A 17,321-nucleotide genomic window follows, 5' to 3' on the forward strand; every position below is an offset into this window, starting at 1 on the left:
TAAATTCTTACTATAAAAAAATATTTATTATCATTGTTACTGTCCTCACTTCCATTCCTATAATGTCGTTGTAACCACTAGTTATTATTATTGTTATCATCATCATAGTCGTCATCTTTATCATTTAAGTTGTCATTTATGCAATAGTCACTATTATTGTGTTGTCACAAGTAATAACACCATTATTTTGACTGCCATAATCATTATTATTGTTATTACCATTGACAATTACATCATTGGTTTGATTGTTACAACCATCGTCATTTATGCCACAGTCAATGTGATTGTTTTGATTGTTACAAACATTGTTGTCACCAAACTTGCTTGAAGGGGGTGAAGGGTATGAGAAAAACAATGAAGGGTGAAGTATGAAGGAAGACACGAGAAAAAAGAAGGATAAGAAATAGAGTTTGAAAGTAGAGAGGTGTAGGGATTGAGATTTGAAGAAATTAATATTAAAACAACTATTTTATCTTAATATGTAATTAAAAACTTAAATATTTTTTCTTTCAAGCAAATATGTCATTTTTGGATTTTAGTCCTTATAAATTATATTTCTCTTAATTTTTATTTTTGTAAGTTAATGATGATGTGACATCCCATGCTGACATGGTGGTGTCATCAAGTGATGACATGATATGATGATATCATCAATTTCTTTATCATATTATCATTGTAAGGACAAAAAATAAAAAATATAATTTGCAAGGACTCAAGTTTTATTTTTCAAAGAAAAAAATGTTAATTTTGAGGGTTGAAAAATATAGTTAAATCTTTATTTTATTATTCTAGTTTTTAAACTCATTTACAACAACTATTGTGTTTTCAAACTCAAAGGGTTATGCTAAAATATGATCAAGTCAACTATAAATACCTAATATATTTTGTTATTTTTAATTGTTTCATTTTTTTTATAAGTAGTTGATTGTTGACATATTTTTTTAATCTCTTTTATTCAGTTTTCGAATTTCTTTTTAAGTAATTGATTGTTGACCTATTTTTTCACCTCTTTTTTATTCAATTGTAATGGAAGGATATATATAAACAAGAATCACAAATTCATCAAGCATTTTTTTTCTCTTTCTTTATGTTGAGATTTTTTTTTTTCATTTCTATTTGAATTCCTTTACATTTTTTCTAATATTTGGTGTTATCTCTTTCATTAAGTTTTAATGGAGGGATACATATAAACAAGAAGCACAAAATCATCAAGAATTTTTCTCTTTTTTTTTCATTTCTATTTGAATTCCTTTTACATATTTTCTCTCTCTAATATTTGGCGTTAAAAGTTTGTTTGTTGATATTATTTTACAAAATTTTCACCTTCAACTATTGAAAGTAGCAGAGATGGACAAATGTGTTTCAGTAACCTCCACGAAGTGACCAAGCAAGATGACAATCAGTAATTTATTTGTGAATTTGTGAATGTAAAATTATTTTATGTAATTCTTATTTTTAATTTTAATTTCATTTGTACTTTAATTTTAATTTCAATTCTCCTATTCAACAATTTTTAATATTATTTTTATTGTTAAAAGTTTTTGTTTTGAGGGTTGTTGCAATTAAATTAAAAATACATTAACATATAACAGTGTAATAGATCTGTATATTATAAATTAAACACTCGTACACTAGTGCAAGACACGGGATATTATGCTAATTATGACTAAAATGTTGTGCATAAAATTCCTCCTAAGCTTAGAGCTTTCTTGTCCTCAAGCAAAGATCCTAGAAAAGATAATTATTACACAAAGAGTCAAAGAAATTCATTGGATGAGTAATGCAGGGCATTAAATGAAGTGGAAAACAAAAACAATTGTAGTTGAAAAATAAAATTGTTGGAAAACTCAATTAGAGATTTGGGACCTTGAAATTAATTTCATTATCAATTGAGTATTCACCTCTCTTTTATCTCAAAGTGATTAAACAATTAGGACTTGTTTGGTAATAAAAATATGAGAAAATATGATATAATTGGATACGAGAACATGATATGATAAAAACGTGATAATTGGATATGATAATGATAAGAAATAATATGAATTATGTTCAAATTACAAAATTAGTGTATCAACAAAATTGCATATATTTTTTTTAAAAAATAACTTTTAGTTTTTTTACAAGTTATAAAATTATTAAAAAAATAATTTTAACTAAATTATAAAAATTATAGTTTATTTATGTAGTTACTTTTCTTAAAATTATAAACAAATTATATAAGATTTTTAAAGTTATAATTATTATTCAAATATTTTTTATTTATAATTAATTAGATATTTTAGAACACTACTTTATACAAATAAAAAAATCATTTTAAGAATAAAAAACACAAATTGTTCCATCTATAAATCAAGTTATATATAACTCATTAAAAAAAAAAAACTCTTGTAAAGCGCATGTAAGATAAATAGTCAATAAGCATTTTTCTTAACATTTTTTTTATAAAAATAATAAATTACACTTAAATGATTTACATATCTTAAATCTAAATAATATTACTAATAAAAAATATTATTATAATTATACATCATAAGATTAGAAAATTTATCACCAAAGGTATACAAGAGAATGGGATTTTTTTAACTTGAGTCTAAGGCAACTTGCCTCAATTCCCTTGTAGTTGTGGCTGCCACGGTCTTTTATTATATATAAAATATATAGATGATGACATAAAAACAAGTTATGTTTTTTAAATTCAATTATAGACATTAATATTGAGGGTAATATGAATCCCCTCTAGTATATTAGAAATATCTACAATAACCTGAACTAGCAATTTTTCTCTAAATTGCATATAACTTACTCCATGTGTTCTTTTTTTATGAGTTATTCAAGGTTGTTAGGTAAAAACTAATAAGAAAAATAACAATTTTTTTATTCTAATAAATATTCATGAAATTTTCTTTTTTTATTTCATTTTCTTCTCACTTCACATTAAATGTATATGTAAAATAATTAAATATTAAAAAATAAGTAAAAATATAATTGATAAAAGAATAATTAATGTGATCTTAAAATTTGTAAATCTATAATAATACATACCAAAAAAAATTTCCATAGAAATGTTTACATATGAGAATTTTAAGAGCTCCAAATAATAAATTCGTTTGGTTTTTTTAAAGAGAATTCATTTTAAATTATATAGTAATTATAATAATTGATTACAATAAGATATTTTTAAAATTATTATTATAATAATAAAAATCATTAACAATGAATTATGATCATTATACATATCATACTTTTTTAATACATACGTATTATACTTATTATTATTAAACTAATTGTTTATTAACAAATTCAAGTAATAAAAAAAACTAATTGCTAGTAAAGAATATAAAATTGCTAAAAATATTTTATACACAATTTTGAATAGGCTTAAATGTATTTTTGATTCTTTTATTTTGCTAAATTTGTAACTTTTTTTATTTTTTTAATTTTAAAATAGAGACATTTGGTCCCTTCATCAGTTTAGTCTTATTTCAAAGCAAAGACATCTAATCATTCTATTTTAAAAAAAAAATCACAATTTTGATTAATTCTTCAATTTTATCTATGTTTTATTTCTTATATTATAATTAATTAAATATTTTTTTGATGATATTTTAAATGAATATGTTAGATATAAGGTTAAACTATATCAAAATAAAAGAAATAAATCGTAGGAAAAATTGAAGATTTGACTAAAATTGTTAATTTTTTAAAATAAGAAGACCAAATATTTGTATTTTAAAATGGAAGAACCATAATTATGGATTAAGCAAAATAGGAGAACCAAAGTTGTATTTAATCCTTTTGAATAAATATCTTTGTCAATTCCGAATAATAACATTCTTTAGTGTCCTTCATTATTTTTTGCTGATGTGTTAGCCGTACACTTATTTGCAAACATAATAATTTATGCACAAATATTTGCATACAAAATAATTTTAAGACAATTATGACACTCAAAAATAAAAATTAATCTTTATTGGATCTTAATTGAGCATAATTTCACAATCATTATACAAAATCATGAAATTATTATTATATAATATCTTTATTTTTAATTCAAACAAAATTGAAGAATAAAAGTCGGTCAAAGAAACAAAAAAATGAGAAAGGAATGTACCTTTGAAGATAATTCAAGCTGGAAAACTATACATATCAATCAATAAATAAGTTGATATGTAAATTGAGTAAAAAAAAGTTGATATCATAGAAGAAATTTTAAAATTTAGAAACAAATAGAAGTATCTTTTATTTGTGTAATAAATTAACAAAAAAATTAATTTTGATTTGACTGATTTATATGTTAAAATATATAATTTTATATTTTTTAATGAAAAAGTACATAATTATATTATTGGGGTAAAATATAAATTTATATTTTTTTTGGGTTAGAAATCACGCAGGCATCCCCCAATTTTTTGTAATTCAATAAGTAAAAAAAATTAAATATAAAATAAAAATATTCAACATGAAATACTCAATCATATCTTTTTTAAAATATTTAATGTAATTAATTTAAAGTAATTAAGAGTAATATATATTTTAATTAATTAGTAACATTAATATATTTTGATTCAAAATTATAACATATTCAAATTGAGATAAAATATAAATAATTTATTGGGTGAACATAAATTTAATTCTTTTTTTTATTATTTCCATATTTTTTAAGATACAATAAATGATCGATTGGATGTTCAACTAACTATTTATATTACACAATAATAATTAATAACTTAAAAATTGTTATATTTATTTAAGTTTATAATTCCTAATTCAAAATTTAAAAAATTCTTGCAAGTTAAAATTTTAAAAATTTTAATATCAGTTTTTAGAAATCAACATATATATTATAAATGACACACGACACATAAATTTAAATTCTAATTTAAAAATACATAATTAAAAATGTCATTTTATAAATATTTTATTCTAATTTTTTTATTATAACAAAAAACTCTAAGTTTTCTCTCATTGTATTTTTTTAAAGTCTACTATATATATAACAATGATTAATAATAGACAACAATAATTAATAACTAAATGGTTAGAATAAACAAGTAAAAATTATAAATAATTTTTACTAGAAATTTTTTTAAAAATATATATTTAAAATTTATTTTATAAAAAGATTTTATTCTTGAATTAAAAAAAGACGGGGAAATATTTTATTCACACTAGTAGTGAAGCAATACATCCAAGAAGAATTCGGTGGCATTTATTCTTGGAAAATGCTTAATATTTCAATTATGAACAAGTAGTAATACGTAAAGAAACACTTATAGTAGTTATTATGACATTGATCCACATCCTTTAGTTGTATATGTTGATGAATCCTGTTTTTGAGAACCCATTTTCCTCTCCTTGAAAAGACAGGAATGAAGTCGTTGTTGGAGTTATTAGAGATAATATCTTTAACTTTCCAACTCTAATTACAAAGTATGCCTTACCGATTCAACCAAAGTTATTTGTCTTATTATTATCAAAGGGGGTTGACATTGAATTAGCCTAAAAGATCAACTGTTTGACGGCACCCAGCAGCACGAGGATCATATGTGTACTTAAAAAACATTAATTGGGTCAGTCAATGTATGATCACTATTCCTCATTAATTAATTAATCAATCCTTATTCATAATAGGAAAATGCTAATTGTTACCATTCAGTTTTCGTAACATATTATCTTTTATATTTTTCTAATTACTTTAATCAACATTTATTTTGAAAACTGTGGAATTGTGGACTTTTCGTGAGAAGATTAAAAGGGTAATACGTTGGCCAGTCATATTTTGTGGTTTTGGATTGTTCAAGGGCAGATGGAGACTTTAGAACTCCTTCCCTGACTTTTCAATTGAATAGTTTAACTAAAAACAAGCTTGCAGCATATTCACACGAGTCAAAAGAAACTTTATTTTACTGTAACCTCGAGTGAATATACAGTATATTAACTTTAGGCTACCATAAAATCATTTTCTCTTGAATGATGATATATACTCAGCACATTTGTAGAATCTATTTTAGAATAAAAAAAGGGAAAGAAATATGAAATGTGCATGATGTGTGATATAATAAAAAGAGATGACAAGACAAATATTACTCTATAAATTAGTGTATGTGTCGTTGTATTGATAATAATGCAACTTTTTAAAAAAAATTTCTTGAATTTTTTTACCGTAAATTTCATTATAAATACATTTTATCATATAAATTTATTGTATTCAACATTAATAACGTTAATATACATTACACATAAAAAAATTTAAAGAAAATGAGTTATTTTTGGTAAATAATAAAAAGAAGTTATCTTAAATTATAAGTTATTTTTTAATATATCTTCACTTTTATGATTTTGGCTTATTAATTTATTCTTGGATCCATTAGAAAAGGTAATGATATTGGATCTGGCTCAAGATATCGTCATGCCTAAAGCAAAGTGATCTGAAATTCAATACCACTCCGATGACTTGCTGGTATATTAAGTGATAATTTAGTTAATTAAAATTAGTGACTAATTAATTTTAAATTTAGTGAGAATTTATATATTAAAAGACAATCTATTTGATTAAAAATAATGACAAATTGATTTTAAATATGGTGAAAATTAATGTATTAAAGACAATTCATTTAATCAAAATTAATAACTAATTAGTTTTAAGAGAAACAAAAAAAAAATATCAGTAATAAACATTTTTCTTTTGGGTGGCCTATAGTAAGAACTTATCCGTCTAAGGCTTACAGAATATTGTAAAAATTTTCATATAAATTAATACATGTAAATAATAAATGAAAGGGATAAGCGAATGTTATATTTTGTTGGTCTTATTTTAAAAATTCTTAAGTACGAAAAATATTTATTTGAACGTAAAAAATTGTCATGGCTTCCATAGTTTCTCTCTTGCGTCTAAAACAATGTGCTAAAGAACTAATTGACCGAGACTCGCTTATTTGTCTTTTTATGCTTTTTCCACTGAACCAATGAGAAAATGACTCACGAAACCGATTTTGAACCTTTCGTACACATCATCATCATCTTCTATCTTGCTCTATTTTAATTGGATATATCATTGTGCAAATATATAAATCATAGCCACCCTTATTTAAACTTTGTGAAAACAATAAAGCAAGAAAGAAAAAGGAAGCTTCTGAAGAAGCACATTTCTAAGACTAATGTAGCCATCTTTTCTATGCTAATTAAGCGTGATGGTTGAATGAATAGGTCTTGTTTTCTTCGTTCACCGTCGTACAAAGTTGAGTAGTAATATCTGTAAAAGAATTCAAGAAATTATAGCATTACCCAACAAATTAGTTAAGAAACAAAAATGTTTATAGGCTGACTTTTTTATTTTTATTTTTTTGACAATACTTACATTGTAAAAAACTTCGCTATTACTGAAGTACAATGCAAAATTTTGAATGGCAGATCGACGACGGTTAAATATCCGTTAAAGCTAAGTGCGTAAAAAAAAAATTTATAGTCAAAATGACACTGCCGTTAAGTTTACTCATTACAGATGATCAAGAGGTGGTTGTTGATAATAATAGACAAAATTCTAATTGTTGTTACTAATGGTTTGACCATCACTAATTGTTAGTAGTTATTTTTTTTTCTTAATTCAGTCATTCATTAGGAGAAAGGAACCATGACTAATTTAGAATTAGATCAAAAGATATGTAAAATTTGATTAAAAATTATTTTTGTTAAGAATAGAATTTCCACCCAAACAATTTAAACTTAACTTTAGCATATTAATCACTCATGTCTAATATAGTAATTGTTATTAGCTTACTTTGTTTACAAATTTTTAAGCAAATAAATTTTAAGACAAAATTAAAAAAAGTACTATATTAAAATAAATAAAATCAATTACAAGTATGTATAGTACCTAATATCCTACATTATATAAATAAGTATTATTATAAAATATTTATAACAACTAAAAACATATTGAATTTTTATAAAAGACTACAACCAAAATTTGAAATATTTTTAGAAATCAAAAACATATTTTACCCTATCATAACAATGTATATAACACATGTATATCCTACATTATATAAATTAATATATAATTATTATATTTAAAAAATATAAATGCATACATGTTTAAAGAATATACTTGACAAACAAGGAAGAGTACTAACAACATTTTCTAAACAATTTTTTTATAATTAATTGAAATTTACTAGAAACTACTAAATAACTAGCAAAGGCCCATTGAAAAGGAGTAAACTTACATAATTTTATAATTTTTAATTAATTTTAGTCAATAATAAAAAGTGTGTTAGAATGTGTTACCCAACATTTTTTTCAAGTAAATATATAAACACATGTAATAAAGATTGTATTATATTAAATTAAATTAAATTAAATAATATAATTAATAAATATAAAATTTATTCTGTGCGAGCATTATATATAAAATTGTGTTAACAACAAAAAAATTCATAATAATAATAATAATAATTAAAAAATTATCTAAACAATTGCTACGTCACTAATATCTATACCAAGGGTTAAGTAATGTATATAAAATATAAAGTAATAAAAACTTATAGATGAAACATTATTGCCAACGACTAAGTTGTTAATAATATCATATAATAACTGTCAATAAAAATACCATACAATAAATCCTAGTCAGTGCACTCACATCGATGTGTTTAGATACCAGTTCACACACATTTTAATGAGCACAAATGAAAAAACTTCTTTCTAGTATCTACAATCTAAAACTCACTCATGCTATAAATCGTCATTGAGCGTCAGACATTTTCGTAAAGAAAGAGTAATTTCATTTTGAGAAATGTTGTAACAATAATATATTCTAAGAATAAAGCAACTCTACCCTTTTTGAGTTTCCTTAAATTTATAAACTAAAGGAAGATTTCCTTAAATCCGTTCAATCATGCTTTTGCATCCAAACTTACTAAAAAGTGCTTTTCCTTGGTAACCATTAATCATTTTTTTTTTTTTACGAAAAGGATGGTCGTTATATAATAAACAATAGAACCATTTAAGAGATAATGGAAGAACCTAATAAGGGTAAAGGTGGTTGCCCCTTCCTGCAACCAAAGAACGCCAAATATGCACATTCATTCCTTATATACCCTACGTTCCTTAATTCTTTGATCCTTAAACTAAGTATCACTTGCCCAATTCTACTCATTTTTTGTACTTCTTTCTATTATATATGACTTCCTAAGTTCCATGAAAAATAAAAGAAAAGCTTCCAAAGCTTATTTGTTTATAGTATGACTTAAAAGAGAAGTGTAATTAATGCACTTTCTCCATTTAGCAAGTATACACAGAGAAAGTTAGATGCCAAAACACACATTCTTTAAGTTTGGCCATTTCACGGGGTAATATATATTTCGTCAAAGGGAAGATTATGAAGAAAAAATAAATAAAGAGAAAAGGACAAAAGGTCATCATGGTATTATCGTTATAATGGAGAAATATAAGGGTAATCACTGAGCAACAAAGTACATAAATATATCCCAAAGGCAAGACAAATAGGCTTAGCTTTCATCCCCACAACTCTTCTCTTCCTCTTTGATTGTTTGTCTGGATTTTGAGTTCTGATCCAAACTGTTGAAGCTGAAGAACCTGAGCCCAATTGAACTCTAACGTGCCAAAATTTTTTGAGTTGCATGTATGCCCTCTATTGTGTTTCAATTTGCTAATTTCTTTTTTTTTTTTTTTAACTTTTTTTATTTGATTTTTAAGATTTATGGTCCCAAAAGCTACTCCTGCTATGGCAGGAACAGAGGTCAAGAAATAGTGTTTCTCATTCTGTTAGAGTGACACTTTTCTATTTCTGACCCTTTGTCAGGTTTTGCTGTTTTAAACTTTGTTGAGGACAGAATTTGCATTTCTCTTTGAAATTTTGGTCTTAAATTTTTTAGGCTATCCTGGTCACCAAGGTAATTGCAAAACATGTAAAATTTTTCCATGAAGAAAACATAGCTAGTTATATAAAGAAATCAATATAAGGATAACCTTTTTTTTTTCTTTTGGGGTGATTTTCAATTTCTAATGAAGAAAATCACTAACTAACTAGGAAAGCTAACAATTACAATAAATCACTAGTGACATAATTGGTGATTTCGAGAATAAAGATACAATGAGAATTTTTCTGGTTATTTTCAGGTGATTGTGAAGATAAGATGAGTATTGTGTATAGTCATGCTGTGAAGTACTCTCAAGGGGAAACAAGGATGAACCCAGAAATGGATTCAAACATTGGTCAACATTGTCACCAACAAAATTCTGGACTAATGAGATACCGTTCTGCCCCAAGCTCATTGCTCACAAGCCTTGCGAACAACAACAACATTAATAATAACACCACCACCAATGGTTGTGTTAATGGCAAAGCTTTCAGAAGTGTGCATAATCATCATCAGCAGCAACGTTATCCTCCCTCCACAAGTTCTGAAATGGAGACCATGTTGGCCAAGTTGATTTCTTCAAACAATTCTGAGCCTTTGCAAGTGAAGGAAGAAGCAGTGGCCTCTGTTTCACAGCCACCACAACAGCACAATGGTTACTCCTATGGGTCTTCACCTCAGATGATGTACCAAACTCAGCAAATTCAAGGCTTGCCTATGCCAAATGGTTCTTTAGGGAATGCTTTTGATGGCTCATTCAGTGCAGTGAATTCCCTTGCTTCACAGAATTCCACACAACCTAGACTGGGTGCTTCCACCAATTGCAACAATCTCATTAGGCAAAAGAGTTCCCCTGCTGGGTTTTTCTCCAATTACTCAGTTGATAATGGTATGCCCTTTTGTCTAAGTAACTGTCATGGAATTTCATTTGAGTTTAATTTTTCATACACCCAAAAATCACCTAAATTATGACTTTTAAAATAATTATTACAGAAGTTAATCTAATCATACATCACAGTCTATAATTGAATTTACATTATCAGCGCATTTTAATTAAATTCATTTCATTTTGTGTAAAATTTCTTCTTCCTATGAATGTCAATGTGTTCTCTCATTTTGCTTAAATTCAAAACCATTTTCCATAAAAAAAATTAGTTTGGTCATGTGAATTGAAGGGGTTAATGGATCATATCTGATCAAAGATTTGTGGAAATTTTAAATTAATATAATGAAGTTTGCCAGTTAATTAATTAGCTTCAAGTGAAGTCAAGTTAGATCCCTTTTTTTCCTGCAGTATTGCTAAATATAGTAAAGCAATTGGGGGTTACTTGTACAGAATATAAAATCGAGTATCCATTTCCTACATAGAGTTGACTTTAATTTTAACTATTCTTATTAAGAAATTAAACATCTTTTAATCAAAAGAAAACTAATCATATTGTACATTTGAGGGAAAAAGAAGATGAGAGGGAATGAAATATCAGGGAAGAATCTGAGAAAAAAAGGCATAAGAGTTAGCTGTAAAAGCACTAAAAAAAAATGGGTCACAGGTGGAATCCTTTAATTATATGTATTTTTTTTCCTTCTGAGTAGCAATTTCTCATACCAATAAATTTAATTTTTCGTTACCAGCACCCTTTGGTCTTAGTGAGAGTTCGGTTAAAGTAAGATGTTAGATCCAAATATTATGAATTCAGAAATAGACTTCAGTAAACTTTTTTCTCTCCCCAGTAAATGGTTACTTTTGCTTGGTTTGGTTTTGAGAAAAGAAAATGAGAGGATTTTAAAATTTGAATAGAAGAGAAAATATAAGAAAAAAAAATTTGTTTATCTTTAAATATGATTTTTTCTCTTTTTCCTTTTTCTTTTCTTTTTAACAAACCAGACAAAAAAAAATCATTATCTGTGCTTTTTTCTCTTTATTTTTCTTTTCATCAAAGATATTATAATTGAAGTTCAGATTTGTCGAGGCTTGAAGTGACTTTTAGATATCAGGACTGTTATATAAAAAATAAAATAAAAATCCTTTTTAGTGTTGTAAAGAGTATAACATTTTGTATTGATTGCAAATCTTGTAGCAATGAGAGATGTGGCAAGTTTTAGGGGCTGTGATGTCTCAAATGGACAAGCTATTACATCCTCAAGTGGGTTGCATGGTGGTACTTTGAACTTATCATCTAGGCCATCCTCTTGCTCCACCCGAATGCCACAGATTGCTGAAAATGGAAATGAAGGTGTGGAAGGAAATTATGTTGAAAGTAGAAACCTGAGAAATGATAATATCAACAGCACTAAATGTTACATGCCTAGTTTCACCACTGACTTCTGGGATGGTTCTTCATTCAGTCCCAGAACAGCTAGTAACAATGGTGAAATCTCATTTTCCACTTCAAATGCTATGGATATTCAGGTACAGAATAATTGAATTACATCATATGATCCATGTAGCCAACCTCACCTAGTGAGATAAGGCTTTTGTTGTTGTTGTTGGCCTTTTTGTTCTTTGTTGTTGATCAGTGAAAAATTATGTTACCAGGGTGAAGATTTTGGATATCAAAAAGTTGGTTTGACCCACCATTCGAGTCTGCCTGGCTCTTCTAGTAGGGTGGCTACAATGGAGAAGTTTTATCAAATTCAAGGATCTGTTCCATGTAAAATTCGAGCCAAGAGAGGTTTTGCCACTCATCCGAGAAGCATTGCAGAGAGGGTAAAAGTCTCATTTGATTCTACTGTTACTCTAGATTACTAATCATATGCAAGGTTTTAAAAGATGGTTTGCGACCATGATTTTAGTCACCACATCAAAGTTTTTGGGATCTGTGAACTGCAATTGTGACCGCATTTGTGTACAATTTCCCACAATATCAAAAATCGCAACAAAACCATGACTGCAATTTATAATCTTGATCATATGATTGCATTGCCATTTAATGAAGTAGCTACTGGTGAACTGCTTCTTATGTTATCTTCATATGCATATTTCAGGAAAGAAGAACTCGAATTAGCGCAAGAATCAAGAAATTGCAAGACCTTTTCCCAAAAACAGACAAGGTAATCTAATCTAACTCTTTCACTAGCAAATCACATTGTTGAGTAAAGCTTCTTCATGGGCACTATGATGACTTGATGCTTTTCTCTTGGCAGCAAACAAGCACTGCAGATATGTTGGATTTGGCAGTTGAGTACATTAAAGACCTGCAGAAACAAGTTAAGGTACTGAGAAATATAAGTCTTCCCATAAATCCTGAAAACAAAATTTAGCCTCCACTATAGTCTATGTTGTCTCACCAAATAATTTTGTTCATCTTGCAGATGCTTAGAGATACTAGGGCAAAGTGCACTTGTACAAGCAATCAGAAGCACTGATTTATATCCTTGTAGATATAAAAAAGAAGGAGCATTTTTTTTCTTTTTATGTATTTATCCTTTGGTGTACCAAAATTTTGGGTCAGTGTGATTATGTAGAGTAGTGCTGATATTTGCAAGTATCTAAGAATTTAGGTCCAGGCCCGAGTGAATCTCTTCAGTTTTTTTTTTTTTTTTTCATTCTCCCTCATTTGTTTTTCTTTCTTTCCTTTGCTTGATTTAAGGATCATAATATACTAGCAAGTTTAGAAAGAGTCAATTGTAACTGTTCATTTTACTCATAAGAGGTTTGATGGCATTACAAAATGAATGTGTCCTGAGAACTGTCACACGCTAAAGATTGAGTACATTAAGCGGTATAAGATCTTTGTATTCGTGTTGCATATATAGGGGGTTTCCTTATTAGGAGTGCAGAAAAGAGGGGTGGAACTGCCTTGATACATTGCTAAAATTTATCTCTCCCATTTGGACTATTGCCAAGCTATGCATACTGCAATGCTTATAATCATTTCAGATGGGTGTGACATTAGATCTGAGAGGATAGGTCTAGCTTATATTGATGTAGCAAAGAACAGTGCTGGGAATTCATTTTCTAATATACTTCTTTTAACACTTTATTTATTCTTGATTAAAATTTATCAGAAATTACAAAATTATGAGAGAGGTTTATTATTGATCACAAGTAGTTAATGACATACGTCAATATGTTAACTTTGACTCACAAGTGGTTGAGAATAAATAACTGTGATTGTATACAATTATTGATATATGGTTTAAGGCCATACATAACCGAAGAATGAACAAGATTCTTCAAGAAAAAAATAAAGGTTCCAAAAGTGTCACAAGGTTAGTGAAATGTCATGCTAGTTAGTTTTAACTCACAAGTAATTAAAAGTATTGAGGTTATTGAAATGTATAACAATGATTAATATTAATTATGCCTTAAAAGTGGTCAACATATAACCCTGTTGATAGTTTGTGATCACTTATTCTTAACCACTTATAAAGCGAAGTTGATCATATTTATGTAGTTAATTAACCACGTTTCTGGATAAATGTTGGGTGTACAGATTCCTATATGGATCTTGAACATTTTCCCTTTTACATACCTGACAAGTAGGATTTAGATTCTTCCACTGTACGAGAAAGAATCCAGATCCATTTATTCCAATATATGACACCATATGAAGAGCATAAAGCACTCTAGCTAAAAAAGTGGAAATGACAACAAACAAACGGAAACAAAGTCAACACATGTAAATTCTACTTCCCTATCTATGATTCAACTCAAATGAGCCTTTTAAGCCATTCAAGTACTTCTTGATTGGAAGTCCTTCCCTATAACCAATCAGAACCACTTTCCAATCAAATTCAACAAAGAATTATGAGTCTTGATTATCCTCACAGGCTAAAGGTGGAGCAAATGGTGACCCTGCATCATCCTCACATTTCTTGGATAGAAGATTCCCATATAGTTCTTGGTTACCCTCAAACGAACTATCTTGAAATGCAGAAAACTGCTTATTTTGCTGTGTAGGACCTAAGAGGTCGTTAAAGGACATATTAATAAAGTAGACAAAAAGGTAGTTCTTCCCAATTATTGCTGAGGAATCTTCCCTGATCAACTATTCAGAGAAAGGTTCAATGCTTCATTCAAGGTTTGAAAGCTTCCCTAAGGACGAAGAAATGTTGCTACTACGCAAGTTGTTGGACAGGTTGAGCACAACAAAGCATGTTAAGTGTTACATAGGTAAAATTAGGGCCACAGAAATTAACCTAAACTAGAGTAAAAAGGGAAATAAAATCATAAAATAAAGAAATATTTTTCATTCATTCATTGATTTTCCTAAAAGAAGAATACATTTATATAGACCTAATTGATGCTAATCAATGAATATTGTCTATCCATATGTCAACATCTCATTATTTAAAATAAAATAATGTCACAAATATCAATTTTACTGCATATATTTTGAGAAATCACTTTTTAGGATTGATATATGTTATTCTCGAAAGTAATTTTCGCTAGTCATACAAAATCAAATATCTTCCTTTAGGAGCCGCAATAATTGCTAATCACTTATTGATGGATGCATATTTATTTTTTTGTTAGATATTGTAAGATTGATACCCGTATATGAAATTCCTAACGGACAAAACATGTGAAGACACTTGATGACGTGTTAGCAATTTTGACTTGTGATTATTGTTACTTTTATATTCAGTGTAAAAAAGAAAAATAAAGTGTCTTGTACATTGTATAATAGATGAAGTCAACTATGGATGTACCTTTAAACACATTGTCACCCGGAGGAAAATACACATTATCACAATTCACAAATAAATTTGATGGAAAATGTAATATTAGGTAAACAAGCTTTAAAGAATAATGAGTACAAATTAAGATGGGTAAAAATTAAGATTTAAATAATGATAAAGATAGGGATAAAATAGGAATTAAAAAGTAACAAACAAGTGATGTAAAAACAGGGTTTAAAAGCATATAATTGGTAATAATAAATATATAGATAAGGGAGAGCGGTGTACTAGCAAATTGGGAGCTGTATTTAGGAAGAGCCCAATTTTCCCAGCCTAACCCACCATTTTGCACTCCCCGGGCCACTACTCATTTAAAAATAAATAAATCCAAATAAATTAATTTTTATGTAACAAAGTTAATTTAAACAAAAATATAGGTTGTCAACAGGGTAAAATATATTTTTGGTCCCTAAGTTACAATTTTTTCGTTTTTGTCTTTATAAGTTTATTTTTTTCTAATTTTAGTTTCGGTAAGTTTACGTTTTTTTTAATTTTTATTTTTATAAGATATTTTGTTCATTTTTAGTCCTAATAATTTTGTATTTTTCTAATTTTGATTCCTGTAAGTGTGAACATATAAAGACTATAAATGAAAAATAGAATATTAAAGGGTCTAAAAGTAAAAAAACATAAACTTACAAAGACTAAAAAAACAAAAAAAAAATTACATGAATCAAAATTGAAAAAGTGTTAACTTAGAAGGATTAAAATTAAAAAAATAAACTTACATAGAAAAAATAAAAAAAAAATACAAAATTATAAAGACTAAAAACATTTAAATTTATAAAATAACAAAATTACAATGCATAATAATAGAAGTAAAATAGAGTACATTAATTATATCAATAAACAAATATTAGAAATTAAAAACAAAACTCAATGCGCATAAAATATCAACCTTAAAATGAATATTGACTACATATGTAATATTAAAATTATCATTTATGATTTAATCAATTATAAAAATAGTAATAAAAGAAAAAATAGCCCACCCACTTTGGACCAATGAAAATTGGAATTAAACTAAGCCAAAATGAAATCGGATCAAACCATCAAATTCGGCACATTTTGACACCTCTAGGAACAAGATACTTCGTTCAATCTCAACTATAAACACTCAACTATAAATAACAATAAATATATGATGAATTGTGGATCAAAATATAAATAAATATTATTTAGTTTTAATTTATTTATTTTTAAAATATCTTTTATTTAATTGAATTTTTTTTTCATTCAACATTTTTTATTCTTAACATGAAAATCTAATGAAAGATAATTTAGAAAAAAATATTTTTTAAAAATGTGATTAATAATATTAAATAATACTAATTAGCTTTCTTAATAAGTGCATAACTTAATTAATTTTATTTACATTTAATTAGAGGAAATTACACTCTAATTTGATCCAATGAACAAGTTTATAAGAAATTCAATATTCACAAACACTAAACATCAATAAACACCATAATACATTCGTTTATCAAATTTGATTCAATAATGCATAAACGAAGTTGAAATAATTGAGACCTTTTATGCAAGAGCATGATGATAATAAGTAACAAAACTCACCATTTTGGGATGGAAAATTAATAATAAGTGATGCTTAATTAGTTATAGTATGTTAATAACACATAATAATCACAATAACATTCACAAGAGGGTTAAAAGACGTGTGTATCTGGAGCGGATATAGAATTTATCCCAAGTATGCTAATTGAATCAAAATCCCACCGAATTAGATAGGGAGATACT

At 26.8% G+C, this 17,321-nt stretch overlaps 1 protein-coding gene across 1 annotated transcript; it reads left to right on the forward strand.

Annotated features, from left to right (window-relative positions):
• The first annotated feature begins 9,494 nt into the window (after positions 1 to 9,494).
• LOC100797629 (transcription factor bHLH130) lies at positions 9,495 to 13,859 on the forward strand. The gene is made up of 7 exons (XM_003539598.4): positions 9,495 to 9,643; positions 10,141 to 10,770; positions 11,960 to 12,291; positions 12,418 to 12,588; positions 12,867 to 12,932; positions 13,026 to 13,094; positions 13,194 to 13,859. Exons 2-7 carry the CDS (start codon positions 10,158 to 10,160, stop codon positions 13,245 to 13,247), a joined length of 1,305 nt encoding a protein of 434 aa, XP_003539646.1. The 5' UTR covers positions 9,495 to 9,643; positions 10,141 to 10,157; the 3' UTR covers positions 13,248 to 13,859.
• The last annotated feature ends 3,462 nt before the right edge of the window (positions 13,860 to 17,321 follow it).

The sequence above is a fragment of the Glycine max genome, chromosome 12, assembly GCF_000004515.6.
Source record: "Glycine max cultivar Williams 82 chromosome 12, Glycine_max_v4.0, whole genome shotgun sequence".
Taxonomy (NCBI): Eukaryota; Viridiplantae; Streptophyta; class Magnoliopsida; order Fabales; family Fabaceae; genus Glycine; species Glycine max.